Here is a 21,438-nt window from a genome sequence, read left to right on the forward strand (position 1 = left end):
GCCTTCTTGAGATTCTACTCCATTTTAGTGTCATGTGCCTAAAATTTTATTCATTTTTGTAACRACTGAATGCAGCATTGCTAAASAGGGGTTTATWTGTTGGYRGTAACGGGTAGAACACAGAGGCAATGTAAGAAATTCGTAAATTTGGGGGACAAATGCCACTAAAAGTTTGCCTGTTGTTTGGTAGAAAATGATTTTCTCAAAGGCTTTTGCAGATTTGTTGGAGAACTGGCATATTTTCTGTATTCAGTTATGATAGTCCAAGAGGTTCGTTACATCCCAGCACCTGCATAGGTATGAATTCAGAATGCCAGTTTCCTRTGAATCTGAAGTAAACTAATGTCCAAATTGTTTAACTAGGCTCCTGTACTGTAGTGGTCACAGTATTTACAATTTAGATAATATGCAATCAGTTTAGACAATTCTTTAAAAAAAAAAAAAAACTTTCATGTTCTTTCATCAACTAAAGAAAGTAATGCTGAATAAATTATAATAAACATACTTTGCTGCTTTAATTAAACTGATCAGATAGTGTGATATAGAGGTTAATTAGCTGCTAACAAATTAATTTCATTTTCCCACCTGGAAATCTGCTTTGTAATCACTTGCATTTTCCCTTATAAAAAGAAGCCATTTGCAGTTGCTTATTCTTTGAGGAAGTTACTGTGATGAGAAGATTAGCAGTTTCCTGAACCTTTTGGAAGAATATATTTACACAATTAAAATGGATTTAATTTATTTTTATTTCTCAGGCTTTTCTCTGTCTTCCTTGCTTTTGACTTAGAGGAATGGAGGAAGAATAGAGAGGATGGTTATTTCTATCTCTTTACATGTGTAGCCAATTGTTTTAAAGTTGGTAACTTAAGAAGAAACCCCTTAGGATTTGCTTTCCTGGTCATTTGTGACACAAGTACAAGTACATAAATTCTTGTTTTACTGTGGATCAAAATATCATCCTTGAGGATAATTTTTCAGCTTGCCTAACTAAAATGACAGTCAGTCTGTGATATACCCAGCTATACCAGAGAATAATATCAATGTGGTTTTGCATCTTTAAATTTTCAGTCACTCATTTTTCATGCCTGCATGGGGTACTTGGCCTTTGATGCTTTTCAACAAGAAATGCTTAATTGTTTTCCCCATTTGATTTGATTAGTTCACCAGCTGCACTAAAAAAAGTTAAGTAAATTTAAAAATCCCCAAAATTAAAAACAATTAATAAAAAACCAGACTATCCTTACCAGTAGGCAAATTACCAAAATCCCATTGTTATAAAAACAATTATCTGCATGTCCAACAGAGATTGCTATTTGACTGCAGGTCATTGAGCTATAGGATGTCTTTATGCAGAAGTTATTAATGGAGTTTGTTATATTCTTTCAGAAGAGCAGACAAATTCTTTAGATTTTGATTTGGATGTGTGTTTGACATGTATTTCTCATCATTGAGATGATGGGCTCTGTTACATTTAACTTCACATATTCAGCTACTTCTGTCTTTTAATTCTACAGTCAAAGTGCAATTAGTGCTTAAAATTTATTCTTCACTTTTTTCATTAAGTTAGGTATCATCCTGGCAGCTTAAACAATCCAATGGCAGTTTCTAACAAAAATTCTTACAATGAAAAATATCTCAAAATTGGGGRATTTTGTATGACATGGAGAAATTTCTCCTATTCTTTAAAGTTCCTGTGATGAATTTCAGAGATCTGAAGACATAAGCAATAATTCTGTTGTTTGTTATGTTTCTTTTTGAGGTTGTGCATGCAACCTTGATACTCTTCACTACTTCCCTTTTTTCTAAGTAAATGTATAATGTATAATGCAGCATTACATGGGCAGTGAGGCAAAACAACAACAAAAAATTGTACTTATTGTACCCTGTGAAAAATAGCAGTTTCCTCCYGAGATTTGAATGGGATATAAAAAACTTCTTACTCAGCTTTATAAATTATAATTTGCAYGAGACAAATTAAATCAAGCGTGGCTAAATGCAGCATGTAATCAGATAATTGAGGAGAGGGACATGAGGAAATGTGTCCCTGTGGAGGTCAGGCCATGTGAGTGGACCAAGGAGTGGATGGGCTGTGGCAGCACCATCTTTGCTCAGGGTCCCTGTGRCCAAAGCTGAGACCTGACCTGGTTCCAGCACTGTTGAGTTGTCAAAGRCCACCCTGGGGGACTTGGGACATGGGATATCTAGAGAATATTTATGTAGGATTCTCAGATGTTTCCAAAGTTTTAGATTTTTCCAAGTTAAGACTTCARTGAAGTCTTTGATGATCTCAGTTTTTAACTCTGATACCTAAAATCTGCCACTGTCAGCACTGCAATCTTTGGCTCAAGTCTCAGATCAAAATTCCTCAGAATCGATGTCAAGGGCTTGAAGGTTTATCTTTCATGTAGTGTATTTTTATCTGGATTCTGTATGTGTGCATTACACTTATCTGATAAATTATATTTTTATATCAGTCTTGTCTGGTTTAGCCCTGCTGTTGAGCATGAAGATGATAAATAAAATTAATAATTTTATTTACCGCTGTGGTGCATCTGTGAATGGACAATGGCCACCTCGTGAAAACTGCCTATACATAGGAAGGTTTCTGAATTAATAATTTTGGTGAAGGAATAACCTGTAAAGGAATGCTGAAAAAGTTGATCTTTCTCACCACTTAAAAGAAAGACTATTCTATGACAAAGAGTATGCAGCACCTTTAATGCTCCTTTATGTTATTTCCTGTAATCTTCACCTTCATCTTTTCATTTCAATTATTGGTCTCAGTGGAATCTTGAGAAAAGCCCTTTGCACAAATCTCATGGAAAAGGCTTATCATAAATTATAGTGCAAACCTGGAAAGTTTTAATTAGTGTATGAAATTTAATATTCTGACAAAGCAGTTATTTAATCAAATTATGTTTGGGAGAAAAATGTCTAACCCAAGTGACTCATTTGTCCATAATATGGATAATATAGAGAGATATTTCTTGATGGAATGTTATTTTACTGTTTGATTTTTTTATTTTAATAACTTGATTTTTAAAATATCTTGTTTCTATGTCCAGTTTCAAGATTATATTTTAAATGTACTTTCTAACCAATTTCTCACAGCCCATGGTGAGACACTAATTGCATGCATAMACTGTAATTATAATTTCAGCTGGTTTACTACATTGCCTGATATTTTGTTCACTTTAAAGTAAAGTGATAAATCAGTGGTTTTACACATGGATAGTGAAGGAAGAAAAGGTTATTAACTGCTGATCCCTTTATTTTATCTGTGTCATTTCACTTATATAAAATCAAAAAGCTRTAACAAAAGAGATTGTAGTAGTTGACATTCTTTCCCTTTTTACCTATTTGCAGGCTTTTATTCCCTAACATTATCCTCCTTGAAAATAGATGTAATTTTTTTTAATATGTGGTAGGCCATATTTAGCTTTCTTTTCTGAAGAATCTAATTGTGCCTTAAACTGCATGTCAGACTGTATAAAGGATTAAACTAAAACTGCCTGGCTTATTTGTCATAGGATTTATTAGGAYGAGTTTAAACCTTAATTACCTCACTGGCATTGAGAGTGAACTTTTTTTAATGCACCTCTTTATCCAAGATGCAAGGTTTGTTTTGGTTTGGTTTGGTTTTTTAAATTCAAGCATTTTTTTTGCCAGCACTTAAGGAAATTATTTTTTAGCATTTGTAGGCATTTACATGAATTTCCTTTGGTTCTCCTATAAAGAGTGAAAGGGACCAGTATTACTAATATTTTTTATTGCTTCATGCTAAGCAAAAGGACCCCCAGTTCCTTCACTAATGTGAATGCCTTTTCCAAGTGTGTGGGATTAATATGATTTTAAATTGCTCTGCCAATTTGTAATTCTAAGAACTTATTTTTAGACTGAAGAGTTAAGATCGGATGTGTATTTGCAGTACAGTTTGGTTTTTCTCAGGTTTTGATTTCTTACTCTACATTTTACCTGCAAACTAAAAGAATCCTCAGCTACCTTCAGATTACCTGCAGTACAGCCCAACTTTTATACATTGACTTATTTTGGGTTCTTTAGCATCTCTTGGGTAAAATACTTAGAAGTCATGGCAAGTATCTGTTTTAAAACAAAATCCAAATAAACATATTTGATGTTAATTTCAAACATGCACTAATAATTGTGYAATAATATATATCTGCAGTAAAATCTATTACACTAATTTTAGGTTTACCTCCAGTGGTTTACTGAAGAAAATCTTTGAGTTGTGGAGACCTTTAACAAACGCTCTTCTGTTTTCTTTTCTTAGGGAGCTCATTATCTTATAGCATCTCTGTAACAGTTAAAAGTGTATTTTTTTTTTTTTCCCCACTTTCACATTTTACCCAAAATTGTTTTGGAAATATAACTTTAAAAAATAAAAAGGATAATTGTGATATCTGTCAAAATTAATACAAGACATTAATTTCTTGCTATATGAAACTACAGAAAACCTTTTTTCTTCTCCCTTTCTTTATTTTGTTTTGTCAGATAATGTATTTATTTCCTTGTTGTTCATTGTAGAAACTCATAAAGTACCAGAATTCATTTCAGGCCATTCTCCCCTGTAGGCCTAACACCAKTTTAGGCTGCATCACAGGATCTGGGTTCTGCAGAGTCTCCAGGAAGCCCTTGGATAGACCTGAGGGTTTATGTAATCTTAACCACAGCTTCAGTGAAAACAACATTTCTGAACAGACTGCATTGGATRTCTGTTGAAAAAGATACTTCAAAAATAATCTTTTGTTGGCGGAGCACATATTGCATGAAAAGTTCTTGGAATTCTAGCGCAAGGTTTAGAGAGGAGATTTTACTGCAGACATCATTGCATGGCAGCAGTGACCAGGAGCTTTCATTTTGGCACTGGGCACAGGAGGATGTGCAATTCTTAGCAGCAAAATGACATAGATATATTATTACAATTTTTGCTATRTATAATTATCTGGAGTGTCCARTATGTYTTGCTGCAATGTAATCCCTTCTTGYTGYTCTTGAAAGAACTTGATTGAAAAAAAAMAAAMGTTATTTCCTGAGATGAAAAGCYARCTTCAGCTTCATTCAKRTAATYCTGAGTTGAGTTSAGRCATTTATTGTTGAATCAATACACTGTGTCTGTAAACWTGATCTGTAGAGAAGCAAAATAYGARTGTAAGTTAGTGCTGGTGTGAGCTSAAATGTCATCTGCAGATATTTTGAAAGGTGATGTTTTCCCATGCTTCTCTTCTATGTGTCACTTCAAATCTCCAGACACAGAGGTTATAGAGACCATAAACTTTGCATTTTGTGTGGTGGAAATTAAGAACATATTAATAGTACCCAATATGTAATGTTTYCCATTGGAATTGTTTTTTACCCTGAGCAGGAAAACAGAGGTATTGAAATGAAAAGCAGTGTAAAGACAGTGGAATAATCTCACTTCAGCAGATAACAGCAGATAATACTGTCAGTGAAAGTGTTTTTTGCTTTGAAAGGGGAATTAAAGATGGTGAAAACTACCTTTCACCTTCCCAGCTGCAGAGATTTTTCCAACTCATATACTGACACTACATTAAAGTTTTTAATTGATGCATATGGTCTGCTAAAGTCATTCTTTCCTAAATTCGTCTTCAGGACTGTCTTACCAAATCTCTTCATCGGTGAATGGAAGTAACAGTGACCCTTTACCCACKCTCTCTCATAGCATTACTGGATAAAGAACAAAAATAAATAATCTAGGTTATCTGCACGGTACCTTTGGTTTGCTGACCAAGTGTGCAGTATTACTTGGTGGCAAAAGTGTACAATGGTGGGAAGGTTCAAATTCTCTGAGTCAGGAAGTTAATAAATAACTAAACTACTCACTTGAGAGCCAGCAACAAAGCAATTTGTTCTTGTCARCTGGAAGTGGTTAAATTATGAAAAATTGCCCTCTAAAGATCTGAGTGATCCATGAATCTAATTTGTGAACYGTACGGCATTCAGTGTGTTGTAGCAGTGGATATCTTATATTTTCTATATTAAGAGTAGTGAGATATGTCCAATGTCAGTATTGGTTTATGCATTATATAGGTAATATCTCCAGGCAGGGTAATGGACTCCAAGACATGAATAGCCTAACAAAAAAATGTCTTAAGTCATTTGGGCAGGGAGTGTTTATTTTCATTAACTTGTAAATGTATCATGTTCCTGAAACATAATTCTTTAATAGATTATTTTAAAAATACTGTTCAGTCCAGTAGAGACAGATAGTAAAGCTGTGCTAGCTTTGAGAAATAAAAGCAAATAAATAAAAACATAAAAGACATGGAAAATTTGATTGTGAAAATAAAGAATTATTTTGTTTAAGTTGATAAACAGAGTCCTACCTGTTGTTGACAGTGTTAAAAATCCTGTACAATAATGATTTGATGGCAGGGAAATAAGAGCAGGAGGGAGGGACTCAGGAAATAAAATCATATCTGGATGAGAGCAGTACAAGATGGGGCCTAATAGAAACTGTTTCATGAAACTGTTCCTTTAAAAAATGAAAGCAGTAAGAAAAACAATATATCCAGTTAAATATATCTGTATTGCTTCTCATGCTCTCATTGTTCCTGAACAAAACATTCTAGGGATGAGATTGCGAGGGAACTGCTCTAATACAACCCGACATAAGGAGTTGAGGTAAAACAACAGAATGTAAAACTTTTTCTTCTATTATTATTTGTTTAACTGAACAGAACACCTTGTGATGAAAACACTATTAACGATTCTGGCTGATACCACTCAGAGCTGGATCCTTTGAGGTTTCARATGTTTCCTGCTGAAGAATCAGATGGGCTTTTGAACTGATCACATTATTTACAGAATAGTTATTTTGTACACAGACATTTACAAAGTGAACAGGAACCAAATCAAATAGAATCTTTTGCCTCTTCTGACTTATTCAAAAGCTTCTACAAGCATTATATGGACTTTACAGCAATAAAATGATAAGAAATTAGCTTCAATCTTTAATGATGAAAAGGATTTCCTCCTGTGTCGGTAATGCCCTGAGATCTTGCTTTACTATCCAGATACTGATCCAAAACCATCTCACCCATGGATAGAAGAGTGTCTTGATGGAAAAGGGGACATTTCATTTTGAGGGAAAAGGGAAAAGGATGAGTTAATGTTAACAGCATATACCTCARAATGGCATTTAGTCCATCTGTTATATATTTCATGTTTGACTCTCTAAAAGGTCACAAAGGAGAATAAATGATGTCATTATTTATGGAGTGAGTAAAATGACAGTTTGTAAAGATGAACTGCATTGCCTTGTAGCACATGTCACAGTACGTTTTTARTGCAAGTAATAATTTTCATTGGCTTACCCACTTGAAAAAGGATTACTGAAAGCACTTTTTCCTGGTATTTATAAATGACAATACCTTGTTGTGTTCAACTTTCTATTTAGATACAAAAATCCAAAGGTATTACCATAAACAGAACTGAAAAAATAAATTGATACAATTTTTGGAGCTCAACAGCAACTACCTGTTTGTATATACTCTGCTGGACATGAAGAAATGTAACTTCTTTATTTATTCAGAATATCTAAAGGAACTTAAAATTGCTATGTTCACGTGTGTCTCTGTTTCATACAGAAATGCACATAAAATTGATTATTTTATTCAAAAAGCTTTGGGCACATTACAACAATTTTATTTAATRGAAAGCTACTCCAGTGAACCTAAATCTTCAAGACTTTTAAATGGTTCAAAAATATTTAAAGAGAAATCAAAACTGTATTCTATATAGGGCATACCCCAATTTTCAAACTGCTCTAGACGTTACCACTGAATGGAATTTCTGACTRGTTTTGGAATGGGAATTAGCAATCTTCTCCTTCTTTACTTTGCTTGAATTACATGGTACAGTGTTTCCACAGAGCTGCCAGGATCTGCTTTACCCTCCAACAGCCAGACTCTGCTGTGATGTATTTTCACAGATTTTATTTTCGCAGTGGGAGGTGAATAAAACAATAAMCACGTGTAACAAATACTTTCCTCACTTAGCAAAGCCCGTGCGTCGCTGTATCTGCTGCCTGCTGGATTCATGGTCCATAAATCCCCTAATTGCACAGTGAAAGTCACATGTCTGTGAAAGAAACTGATTATGGAAACCTTTYATGAGCTCTGGAGTTTGTCCAATGTTATCTGCACTTTTCTAGCTGTGTTTTGAGTGACTTGTGTAGCTTCCCATGGAAGAAGCATTAAATGAATGAAGTTAAACATGAGCATGGGAAATTGTGCATGGAAGAGAGAGCGAGCAAAGAGCAGAGTCTGTCATATTTCAAAGAGAATACATAAAGAATTGTGGATTTATTTCAAAATGTATCTTACAACAGTAGAGATTATTGCTACATAAATTTGTTCTCTGCCTTCAAATTAACAAAATTCCTTTTCTTTCTCTTACAGAATAATGATATAATCTATTACAATGCAAAAGACGATCAGAATGATGTAAGTAATATGTTTCATTTCGTTTCATTGCCTGTAATCTCAGAAAATTAGGGGATTGAAAATATTAATGAATCTCTTAAGACTATCATTTAAGGATTTGGCAGAAGCAAAAAAGGAAGAAATTTTAAAATGTCTTCAAAAGTTTCCTCAAGTGCCAGACAATATTTTATGTTCTAATTCTCAAAATCTGTCTCCTCTTGTACAGTTTGAATTACAGGCCAGGCAGAGAATGTGCTGGGAGAATGAAGATCCTGACAGCAGTATAATTCACTTTTTGAAATGTAATAAAATCATAATTATAGGATTGGAGAATCAAAATGATTAATGTAAATAATTCACTTAGCTCTGAAGGAATMATTTTCTGGCCTTATTTTCCAAGATCATGTTATGTTGTTCTGTATTCTTTGTAATAAATTTTTTATATGAGGAGAAAGAAGATGTAAGATATTACTGAATAATTATTTTCATTCACTTTGTGATCATTTATRTGACTGTAATAAGGTTTGGGAAAATTGAAAATCCAATCACAAGATTTAGACTAAATGTATGATACTTTTCATTCTTGGTTTACTAAAATTCTTACTTTAAAAGGTTTGAAGTCTCCTATCTGCCATTAACAGTTAAAAATCTTGATGTGTTCTGGAGAGGATACAAGTTATCATCACCTTCACTGGAGATAATACAACTGCTTCTCTTCATTATAGATTTAATTTATAAAMCCATAGAAAAATGTTGTAAATGTATTAATCAGAATTGCCAGCATGCTTCATTTGCACTTTTTAATCAAGTATACTTTAGAGATTGATGGCATCACTATTGTAATGGATGCTTCTGCTGTAAGGCAATTAAAGAAGGTGCATAGATCATGTCAAGCAGAATTATTTTATGTGGTTATATAGAGTTATGAGTACTTGAATTCAGATACAACAAACTACTGTCCTGAGTTTTAAAGCCAGCATGATTTAAGTAAAATTCATTAAAAGTTACCTATGTTTGAAATACATTGTTCTGTTCTCATTAAATTAACTGGGATGGCAGGTGCTGATCTTCTCTGGAAGCAGCATTACAGAGCTTAAAAACTGGATTTTTAATCTAAATGTATTGATAGTGAAGGTAGATTGTGATGTGAAGTAACTAACTGTGATTTATCTGTTATGATTAAGTAGTAGTAGGAAGGATTTTGAGATTACTACTTCTGCAACCTAAATCCAAATCTGTTAGGTAAGGCAAGAAAGGAAATTCTGTTCCAGAGTTTATTATCTTTTTTTTTTTTTTTCCACTTTGTTCAGGACATTTTTCCCCTCCAAGAAAAAAATACATGCGCCCTGCCCAAAACATTTTGCTAGACCAGATATCCTCTTTTATTTCTATTTCAGTTTAATGTCTTTTTTATCTATTAGAATGAAGTTTATAACAACCTTTATTGTTGAGAAGTTGTAAGTATATAATCATCAGTGATCTGATAGTGGGGATTTTTTGAGAAGGCCTTCAGATCTCAACTATGTATGTAAACACCACAGAGTCTTCTTCCCTATTCCTGCCAGAAAAAAGCTTTAGACAGCTTTTCCTCTTTTAGTATTGAGAAATTTTAATAGCAGCATCGCTGATTCACTGGTTAGTAAAACTGTTTGCAATCTGTTCCTTTCTGTCTTTATAAGAAGTCCACATTTTTTTTCCTCTTCCATGCTGTGAGCCTTCATTTATTCACAGGAAATTATATTATATTTATCTTTCAGTACAATCAAGAATAATTAGTAGCAGAAATTAATTTGTTAAAATTAGACATCCAAACTAATCACAGTGKGTGTCTCTAGAGAGCTGTTCACTTTGTTTGGAGACAGATGTCTGAGGTCACCTGAATCAATTCTAGGTGTGTGTTTCTCTGTGTTGACCAGGTTCCTATAACAGGTCCTTTTAGATTCATTTAGATCTTAACTTTTGGGTGTCGAAGAATTAGAAGAAATTAATCTCGCACGTTTCCCTGCCAGTTTTTATTTGTCTCCACTCATCCTTTGAATATTACAGCTTTTACAGGARAGCAATCCTCTTGAATTCTGTGTGTTTTTCTGCTGTACGTTTATATGCTACAGCAGAGTTTGCTTTCCTTCTTCCTGCTTACATACCACATTMAGGAGATTCTTCTCTCATTTTTCATCTGCTGTCTTGATGGGCCTTTTCGAACCTAATGACTGTGTTTGTTTGTACTTAAAAAAATGAAAAAGCACATGAAGGCCAATCATTCTCTGGCCTTTGGATTTCTCAGTCTCTCAGATGAAGCAATCAATTTGTAGCCCCGTAGTCCATCAATCAGTAATAGACCTTTTGTACTGTTTATCCTACAACAGCAATTATATTCTGCTTGCTTATTTCCCCCTCCCCCCAGCACTGTGTGTAATGTGTGAGCACTTGATGATAATTAATGAGTTTTATCCTCACAACAAGGTAGGAGGTATTATAGTCCCATTTTCTTTTTATATCCCATCGGAAGATAATGGCCAAACTTGTAATTTAATACAGGTCTCTCAGGTTTTCATTCACTGTCCTTTCCCCAAGAACCCTTTCAGTTTGATATATTGCAGCCTGTTTGTGCACTTTAATTTGCAGGTGTCACCAGCTCGTTGTATTTGGACAAATGCTGCAGTGCTTTTATTGGACAGCTGAGCAGCCCCACAATAAGCATGCTTTTTCCCATTAGTTTTCATATTGCTTTGCCTGTTTTCTCATCTCGTCCTTTGTACCCCCACCTTATTTATAGTCATTTTGCTGTTTTGCTCACTTYGTTCCTCTTCTTTATATTGGTTTCCATCTTATTGCTGGTGTTTCCAGGTCTTGTTTATAGATTGTTCCTAAATCTATTTTTATTTCTGTTTCCTTGTTTTCTAGTAACCCACAACTCCACTATGCWCTGAATTGCTCAATTGCTTAATTTTAATTTATCCTGAATTTCTTCCTTAATATTTCTCTCATTTCCTCTTTACATCTTGCTCCTTCTCCAAATTTTTTAGTGTAATTTCTTATCTTGGTTTTATAAACTCTTTCCTGCACAAGCTACAACAGCCTAAGGAARCTAAGAATGATTTTTTTCAATTATTTGGTGGAAAGAACTAAGTGTTACAAATAATGTTTCYTTAACATGAAACCAGCCACGCCTCATTGGAAATCTGCAGTTTCCTGTAGTCCCTGGGCTTTAATTGGGAGCAGCCAGTTGTGTGTCCTGGCAGGAGTTGTGTCCCTCGTTAGCACAAGTGATTTATGGGATGTTTCCTTCATGCATTCTCATGTTGGTCYGCAGTCATGGCTAACAGAGCAGTGCTCCTTCTGCAATTATTGATCACGTCCTAAGTGATAGTAGCACTTTTTATTTTATTTTACTGAATTAACATGAAGGCTGTAAAATTATGGGTCCCTTTGGGGAGTGAGTATCTGCACAAGGTGTAAATTCAAAATGTGACTAAGAGTCAATGTGTGGGTTCCACTAGAGGCAAAAATCTGGAGCATGCCTATGGTTGATTTTAAAACAAATATTTTTTTTTACTACTTTATAATAAAGAAGGAAAAAATCTTTTAAAACTGATGAATTGTCCATGCTATATGGTTCAGGAATTATTCCTAATTCAGTGATGTCTTGTTATTTTGGAATAATTTCTGAAATATTAACTCTCTTTGAGTTTAAACAGCAGCATAAAGACAGCTATCAAGTTGGGGTTTAATGAATACTGATGAAAACTATACCTACATCAAATTGAAAACTGTTGTAAAAATAAGAAAGGATAATTAGTTTTGAATGTAAATTCTTCAGAAAAATCATGATGTGTTTTAACAAACATTTTCAAAAACAAAAACATTTCCACCCCCTCTAACTATTTTTTTTTTTCTTTTTCTCTTTTTTTATTCTTTTTAATGTGAAGACATGAATAAATATTGGGCAGAAGTCAGCAGAGACTAGAATGATCATCTAAGAGGACATGATTCTCATGGGTCTTCTTCTTCCCAAGAAGAGACTTGGAGATTTAGAGGCATTGGCAGTGGCTGTGGAAGTTTATTGAGTCCCTGCTTCCACCCTTACACAAGTCTTGCCTTTTCTAATASTTTATGGTATCAAGGCTGCAAAATCTGCTTTTATGAGCACCTATGATTAATTTAGTAAAGCGAAATCTGTTAATGAATTATTACAGGTTTACTTGTAAATAAGTCTGAACCTACTCTAGATTTAGTCAAAGAAATGCTGTTTTGTTTTTTTGTTGCCTAACAGAGTGATTTGGATGCCATTCTTTGGAAATCACTGAAACTGGTAGCGAGGGCATGATTGACATTATCTACTTTAGTACCAGGGCTTTTTGCATTGTTTAAAAAGGAATGTGGTCCTTTTACCAAGTATCACTGGGAAACGTATCAGGTCTTTCCATTTCAAGGCCTTACAGGTAAGCTTGAGTACAGCCCACAGAGAAAAAAGGCAWTCCTTTGAGTTTCCTATTGCAATTATAATGATCTATTGCCACAGGAAATAGGGGGTCATACTTTTTGTCTATTTTTTTTTGGTTTTTTTAGTATTATGATTAAAAAAGTAGGTGTCAGGTTTATATTCCTTTATTCAAATTTGTGCAAGTCTTCCCTTTTCCCAAATGAATATATGTTCGAGCTTGAAATGAAAAATGCATGATAATGAAATAAATGACTGCCCCAAAGCTATCTCCTACCTGTGAAACAGAGTTATGAAATAATAATGGCAAGAGTGATAACTGTAGTTGCCAGTGTCCTAAAAAAGATGAGACTGTTCTTAATGCGGAGAATCCTACCTTGAAGGCAAATTTGCACAAAAGAGCAGTGCTTGAAGTGTCCCCATGGAGGCTGAGTTTATGCCCCATCAAAGATCAGAATTCAGCCCTAAAACTAGTGATTCATCAGTTTAATGGAAGAATTCTTGCTTTGGGATATTTGTTACTAGTATCAAATGCATGAGTGATAACAATAGCAGCAAATGCAGTGTAATTATTTATTGGTAAATAAAAGCAGCACCAATAGCTGAACTTGTCATAGGATGTTTATGGCATTTGAAGCAGTGGTTTTTAGAGAGCATTTTGTTGCCTGATTGCAGATACCAATGTTGTAGGTGTGCTCTGACATGTCACTTTGAAATGCGTGGGTCATATTGAGACTTTGAAGTTGTACAAAACAAAACAAATTACTCAATCTGATGTTTGCATATCACCGATTGAAGGTGGAAGTAGGCTTTGAAAATTCCAAGTCAGAAGAAGAATCCTGGAAAACAGCACTTAAAATATTTTAACACTGAAAGAGAATTCTCTGTGGTGGTGTTGAGTCCTCGCTTGTTCCTGCCCTGCCCCTGACTGCAAATAGGAGCATTTCTGAACCAGCTGATGCAATCTGCAAAGGACCAGATCCAAATTCTTTGGCCTCTCCATATAACCATTCTCAACATGTTCTGTTCCTGTTGTTATTTGGAGAATAGATGGGAAAAAAAAACAAAAAAAAAAAAAACAACAAAAAACCCAGATTGAATATCACCAACAGASTTGACATCTTCCAGAGTTTCTAGTGTTGTATGTAAAAAGAGATGTTAAATGTATTCTTGCATTAGTCTTTATGGTGTGTATTGAAAATAAATTTTTATCCAGTGGGAAATCTCATTGTCCAGATATAAAAACTTTTGAACTCAAAGTTCAGCTGACCTTTTGCCTAAGTATTTTAATTTGCTGACTTTTAAAAAAGTCTCAAAACCTTTTCTTCCTCCTTTTTGTTGTACTTTCTTTTTGTTTGTTTGTATGTGCGGAAGTTTTAGGAGGACTGCTGCTGGTGAAGCGGACCCACGTCCGCAGGACCCTGTGTAARAACTGAGGATTAGAGAGGGGCAGTCGTGTCACAGGAGTGCAGCCACAAGTGGGAGCTGAGCAAGGAGAATGTTCAGCCCCTATTCCCCCCATGGACAGACAGTCCTCCCAAAACTGTAACCAGGGTCTCCTCTCTCCACCGGACTCCCACAGGACCACAGCCCCCTCCAGGCACCCACGTGCCCCAGCGTGGGCACCTCCCCATGGTCTGTGGGTGAATCTCTGCATCCCCCATGGACCCCATGGGCTGCAGGAGCACAGCTGCTCCACCATGGTCTGCAGAGGAATCTTGGCTCCAGCACCTGGAGCAGCTCCTCCTCCACCTTCTSCACTGCCCTTGGTGTCTCTGTGTTGTTCCCTCACATGTTCTCACCTTCTTATCTTCTCTGACTGGGAAAAAAATGGTGCCACTACTTTTGTTTCACATTCTTAAATATGCTATCACAGAGGTGTAACCAACATCTCCAGTTAGCCCAGCCTTGGTCAGCAGCATGTCCATCATCCTCAGAGCCATCAGGAATTGGCTCTTCTGGACATGGTGGRAGCTTCCAGCAGCTTCTCTCAGAAGCTCTGTGTCCCCCCCCTACAAAACCAGGCAGTGCAAAACCAGAACAGTATATTTGTTGGTTTTCTTCTGGTGTGCTTCTTTTCTTGGGCAGATTGTCCTTCTCAAATTTCCTGTAGTTCCTGTGACTGCTATTATTCTGAGCCATTGCATTGTTAGGATTTTGCCATATTAGCATTTTTAAAAATCATATAAATAGTCTTACACAGTGATATGGGAGTTTAGTTAAATTATTGTGTAGTATTTAGTCTGCAGGGAAAGTATGTGCTCCTTAGGTCAGTGCCTGGTTTAGTGTTTCCTACAGCCTTTATCTGCCTAGATACAGCTGTCATTTAATTAGTGAAAAGCTGCATTAAATTTATGTGACCATGAATTAGTGAGTGATGTTTMTAGAGTGTTTTGAGCCCCATTAGTAGGGGAAAAAATAGATCAGGAGGGCTTCTGGAGGTCATGTAGTCCAACTTCCTTCTCAAAGCAGGTTTGTACTGTTGTTAATGTTATTATTGACACAGAAAATGGTGCAAATTTTGAAGAAGGAGCAATAACAAATTTGTATGCTGCAGGATGTACAAAATCTGGACCTAACCAGTATGATTGGAGATAAGAATGCACTGTGAAACAGGATCAGTTGATGGCTTAGCAAAGCATGGCAAAGACAACTGCATCAGATGAAAAAARTCAAATTAATTAAATGTTCACATTCAGTTGGTATTATAACTRATTCCCAGTGAAGCATTAAGATGATTTAACAGTTCTTGTTCTCCAGGGATATGATCTTTAATCAGATGTGGGGATGGGATAAGGTAGACAGGGTAATTTATTCCAATAAGAGTAGAACAGCTCCTAGTTTGAAATTTAATTGGGTGATGTATGAAAAATCTAAATTCTCTAGAGTGCATTTTGGTCTTGAAACTTAGCTGACTAAGTATTTTATGGGACTTTTGTCAACAATGGATACCTTCATTTTATTTTATTACATATGTTTGAGTACTCTAATGGGATGTGAAAGATCAGTGAAGGAGGCTATGAATTTTAAAGGATTTTTTGTTTGTTTATTTAATMATTAACTGGGTGTTCCTGAACTCCTAGTAGCATTTCAATCAGTTAAAGTGAGATTTGCTTTTTTTCTAATATGACTCTCTATTCCTACTGTTGCCTAATGATATTTTCCAGTTAGTGGAAWATATTACAGTCAGTGCTGGAGTAGGTGTTCAATGCAACCCCTGATGATTTAAGAGCAGGTAGGAAAATCACTCTGASTGAGCCCCTTGGTCATAAACCCCTGAGTTTTCCCAGATCATCACCCCATTTGGAATAGGACTGGGATGGGGCATTCAGATGGGATCACACATCATGATCCCTGATCTCGTGACCAGGGTGTGTAATCCAGGAGGGATATGGAGATGTTGCCTGAACCCTCAGGAATGGGAGGGATGGAATTAGGGACCTCTGAGGCTCCTCAGACATATCTGTGTCCATGGGACCTGATGAGATGGATCCAGAGGTGCTGATGTCATAATGAGGCAGCTCTCCATCATSCTTCAAACACTGTGGGGATTGGAGAGGTTTTTGATGACTTCAGAGTGAGGAAGTGTCAATTTCTCTTTAGAAAGATAAATAAGTCTTATATTTCTTATGTGCTTAAATATTTAAATACACATTTCTTTTTACCTGACATTGTAGTTCAAGAGAAAATAGGACAGGACAGAAATTATTTTTTTTCAAACTGGTATTACTACAGCAGACTTTGTGCAGATTTGCAGTGAAGGTTAGGCACAATCTGTAATAATGAAAAAAGAAGTTTTCACTAGTTTCTTTATTACTATATTTTAATCTGAAGGATTTTCGTTGTTTTCTAGCTTATTGAAAGATTGTTTTCCTAAGATTTTTCCTTTTAGTCAGAAATTAAGAAAATTATAGAAGAAATTGGGAAAACCAACACTTTTTCATGTTTCTCCAGAATATAATGCACTAAAATGCTCCAAGATTTACATGGGATCTGGAATAGTTTTGATTGAAAGGAACTTTTAAATACTCCAAGCCCATGCAATAAGCAGGGACATCTACAACTAAATCAGGTTGCTCAGAGCCCAGTCCTGATCTTGAATGTTTCCAGGGATGGGGCCATCTGCCACTTCACTGGGCAGCTTGTGCCAGTGGTTCAYCACCCTCAACTCTAAATAYTTCCTCCTTATATCTGGTCTGACTCTACCCTCTTTTAGTTGTCAATCATTGCTCTTTGTCTTCTCTCAAGAGGCCCTGCTAAAAAGTCTGTCCCCAGATTTCCAGGTCCTTACATTTGATAAATTAATTACATMAAGGATTCATTTATTCATGAAACCAAAAGTCATGATGCAATGAGTTGTGTGAATAGGTCAGGATGCAAATAAAAAGAAAACRCTATTATGTTTGAGATATATAATGATTTTGTGCATATCTAAAAGTTCTCATCAGAATGTGTGAACCATAAAGGTCAGATAAATGGATTTATAACCTACCCAAATGGTTTTGCACCATCCATAAAAGATCATATGGTCTTGTATACAGCAGGCAGAGACAAGCCTGTAAGTAACTGTATAGGAGTTATCATAGCCAAAAGATAGCTGCATTCATAAAAAGCCTATGAGGCAAATAAATACTTCTAAATTATTTTGACTCTGTGTTTGGTACATACTGACATTACTCAGTTGGCAGAACACTGGAAATAAAATGGCTCCTATAAGAGAATTTTTTTTTTTTTTTTTTTAATATCAGTACTCAGTCCAGAGTTCCATTTGTTTTAGCACTGACTTACAGTAACCAATTGATGCATTAAAAGCATGTAGAAGCACTAAAAACACTCTAAACAACTCTTATCTATATTAAATATAATGGCCTTTGAGAATAACAGATGTAAATATAAAACTATATCCCTACTAAATTCCTTCCTCTTTCCCTTTCTGAAGCTACCCAGGCCCTACTTATATTTTTTTTAATATACATATATATATTTTCTTATGTTTAAAAACATGAATATGCATATGTATAAATTCTTACGTTTAACACCTCCCTCTTGTAAAACAAAAAAAAAAAGAATATTTTGGTTCTGAGACAATTGTTTTCTTTTTTTATTTGTGACTCTTTTAATTTTTTTGTCCCTAAGAGTAAACATCGCATTGAAGTCATCCCATTGCAAAGTGAAGATCACGGTCCCCCACTGACACAGCGTGAAAACAAAATAAACTCTTCACAGTTCTGTCACAACAACCTGAACACACTCAGCAGTCTTCCTGCAGCTRGAAAATCACATCTATTGAAAAGGAAATAAAAATTGTTATCAGAAGGCAATGCACTCATTACATTATCTAAAATGCAGTGAAAGTGCTGTGGCTATTAGAAAAGCATTCTAGCTGCTCTTCAAAATTAATCACTCATCCTTAGAATAGCTGTTCCCATCCCTTGCTTGCTGCAGGCATTTGCTGAGCCATGTGCTTCAAGCAATATTCTATTTTGCTCTCTCTGTTAGGTCCAGTTGTAACTTTTTAATGGGGCTGCAAGCATTTTTGGAGGGCCTGTGTATGCAGTTCTACTGGATTGCTTTCCTCAGGGAGGAAAAAACCCAAGAAAACAGCAAAACTGACTAAAACAGAAAAAGAAAATTAAAAAAAAAAAAAAAAGAGTATGGAACTGAGCATAGGAGAAATTCTATGCTTATTTTGTATGTGACAGTGTTCATTTGTACAGAGTAGATCTGGGAAGGAATTAAAAGARGCATCAGCAGTTAAAAAAGAGCTTCAGCTGTTAAAACGTACATTTAGAAATTTCAGCAGATAGTCAGAATTAAAAATTGGGCTGAAACTTAGAGATGATAATATAAAACTTTAGGAATTCTACATGCTAAGACAGGAAGGAATCACAGAGCAAGAAAACTGATTTCCCTGAAACGACAACGATTGTAATTCCATCTGTATCTCTACAGTCATTCTCTAAAATGGCATTGGTAGGGACAGTGAGGTTTTATGCAAAACACAGTCCCTGGATATGAAGGCAATGGAAAATACTAGCAACCAATTCCTGTCTGTTTTACATAAATATGAAAGTAGGCAAGTGTGATTTTTTTCTGGCTGGGTATCAGTTCAGGAATTGGAAGAAATCTACTTTTATTCTTTCATCATTCATTATGATGCTTTGAGCAACTTCTGCATTGTTCCTGAAAAGCGTCTGCTTTCAGAAAATCACCGAAGATTGCTTCACTTTGTGGTCTTATTCTGTGTGTTTCATTGATGATTTTTAAAATAAATAATGTCAGCTTTCTGATCGTAAGTTTTCAACATCTGCAAAAAGCAAAAGCGAGTTTTATATTTATGKAAAAACCTTCTCATTTCCACAATAACCAGTATTTTTCAAGTAAAGATAAATTCATTAGGAGAGGTAGAAAATTCACTTATCCTCTTACAGCTGTGATGATGGAAAGGATGGTGATGGTGGAAAGGAATCAGGATAAGTTTGGCTGCTGTGAAATGAGCAGCTAATCTGTATCACAATTTTTTGAAATTATCTTTTTCAAGTTTGTTTTAATGTGTGTTTTCTTATTACTGAAGTATCTTTCAGTGATACTTCTTGGAATACAGCTTTAAGTTACCTCATATAAATGCAGTAATTTATGTTAGAAAGCCCTTTAGAGAGAAGCTGTGTTATTTCTGCTATGTATTTGGCTTATGAGAAAGATGCAGAAGGTACCCTCCAATTTACTGTAGATCATGCCAAAAGTGATTTAAAAATGAACACAAAGAACAGCTTCCAAAAACCCCTCTTTTCTTGAGTTTTAGCTGCAATGTCAATTTCCTTTTATTCTGATGGTGAACGGTAGACACATGAAGAAAACAACTTTATTTATTAACAAAAAAAAAAAAAAAGCCTTAAAATGGCACAAATGTGAACTGAAAAGAGAAATTAATTTTATCTCCCTCTCAAGGGAGGAAGAAATTGGTCTGGAAATTCATTGCAGCKAAATGAGTGAGTTATTTTGCTGACTGTCAGTGGTAGGTAACAATGTAATGCAATAAGTGAAGGCCAGGTTTGAATAGATGGAAAATTAATCTTCAGCCACTGTCTCCTGTGGGATTTTTCTGTGCCAGTATTGATTGCATTTCAGTTCTTGACTTGAGAGAGAAATTGGTTGGAGTTGGATTTTAATTATATTCGCATGCTGGATCACTTTCCTTCAAAATATGTGTTTTGTTACTTTCCTGAAAACAAAGTTTAACTGGGTATAAAACTGTACCAACTGACACCACAATCTGTCAGGATATTCACAGAAATGCCATATTAAAATAATTCATATCATTGAGGTTTTCTTTATTAATAATCCCATTTTTTTTCTTCCTAAATTAGGGGTAACCTACTTGAAGTTCATAAGTCAAACAAATGAAAAACAAATAGATTTATTTTCTATAGAAGGAYCCACTGTAAATTTGGATGTGTAAGGCCTGGTACAGCATTCATTGGTCTTGCTGGTCAGGAGGTAGTTGCCTAAGGGAGTCCAGCCGAATTTGCCAACAGTACTTCTGCTGTGTACAGAACTAGTTCAAACACCTTTAGATTTACAGAAAAAAAAAAAAAAACCAAAACTGTTCCCATGTGAGGGTACCTTTGAAATGTTTAAAGGATTTTGTCATTTGTTGTCCTTGGTTTTTTGGTCAGATTGGTGTATTATTTCAGCATCAGAGCTGTACATCWCTAAATACTCCCAGGAAAGTCAGCAAGAGCAGTGTGAAAGCATCTACATTACTTTATGTAGTTGTAAATCCACTGTCCTGCATTAATTTTAGAATGTTTTTAGATTAATGTTTTTGGTTGGGTGTCATGGACTATTGGTAGGAATAATAACAGACTGGGTCCCAGTCTTTTTTAGGGAGACCCATGTGTGTGTGTGTACTATTAGAAATGTGAGAAGTAGATTTTATGTTGAAATTTTAAGGCATTCAGATCTAAATTAAATAATGAAATGTTTTCAATTTCAACAGAATTTAATCAAATTTTGGCAGTAGACATGAAACGTCTTTCATACCATATGGGTGAATGGAAAGATTTGAAGGGTTGTATTTATTATTTGAAATTAATTTGGAGTATCAAGCAGAAGAAYCATGACCGTTTTATGTTCTCATGCTTCAGGAATTTCAACCAAAAATCTCAATATGTTGTAATATGAAAACTTCTGTGCTAGATCTGCTAGGATGGACTTTTTGGCACATTATGTGGTTTTTGGGACTGTCTTGTGTAGGGCCACAAGTTGAACTTTGATGATCCTAGTCAGTCCCTTCCAAATTAGGACATTCTGTGGTTCTGTGTTCATCCCGTTTCTCTTTTGCAATAGCCATTCCTTCCTGTGGAAATTTAGTGGAAAGGAATCTTTTGACATTCACTCGTTCTGGTATTTTGGTATGGTGATGTGTCCTGATGATTCCCAGTTATTTTCTGAAGTGTACTCTGAAAGCATTGAGGGTTTGTAGTTGTTGCTAATTTCAGAAATAAGTGTGCTCTTTTTTTTTTTTTTTTT

The 21,438-nt window shown here is 35.2% G+C and overlaps 1 protein-coding gene across 2 annotated transcripts in view; it reads left to right on the forward strand.

Annotated features, from left to right (window-relative positions):
• The window catches only part of CACNA2D1 (calcium voltage-gated channel auxiliary subunit alpha2delta 1), a 355,899-nt gene that overhangs the window by 184,031 nt on the left and 150,430 nt on the right, over positions 1 to 21,438 (forward strand). For both annotated transcript variants that reach the window (XM_057376925.1, XM_057376926.1), the window contains exon 5: positions 8,442 to 8,486. In XM_057376925.1, coding sequence (XP_057232908.1) covers positions 8,442 to 8,486 — 45 coding nt within the window. The remainder of the gene's footprint in view (positions 1 to 8,441; positions 8,487 to 21,438) is intronic.

Source organism: Malurus melanocephalus, unplaced genomic scaffold (assembly GCF_030028575.1).
Source record: "Malurus melanocephalus ecotype Western Australia unplaced genomic scaffold, MMel_1.1 scaffold_294, whole genome shotgun sequence".
Lineage (NCBI taxonomy): Eukaryota > Metazoa > Chordata > Aves > Passeriformes > Maluridae > Malurus > Malurus melanocephalus.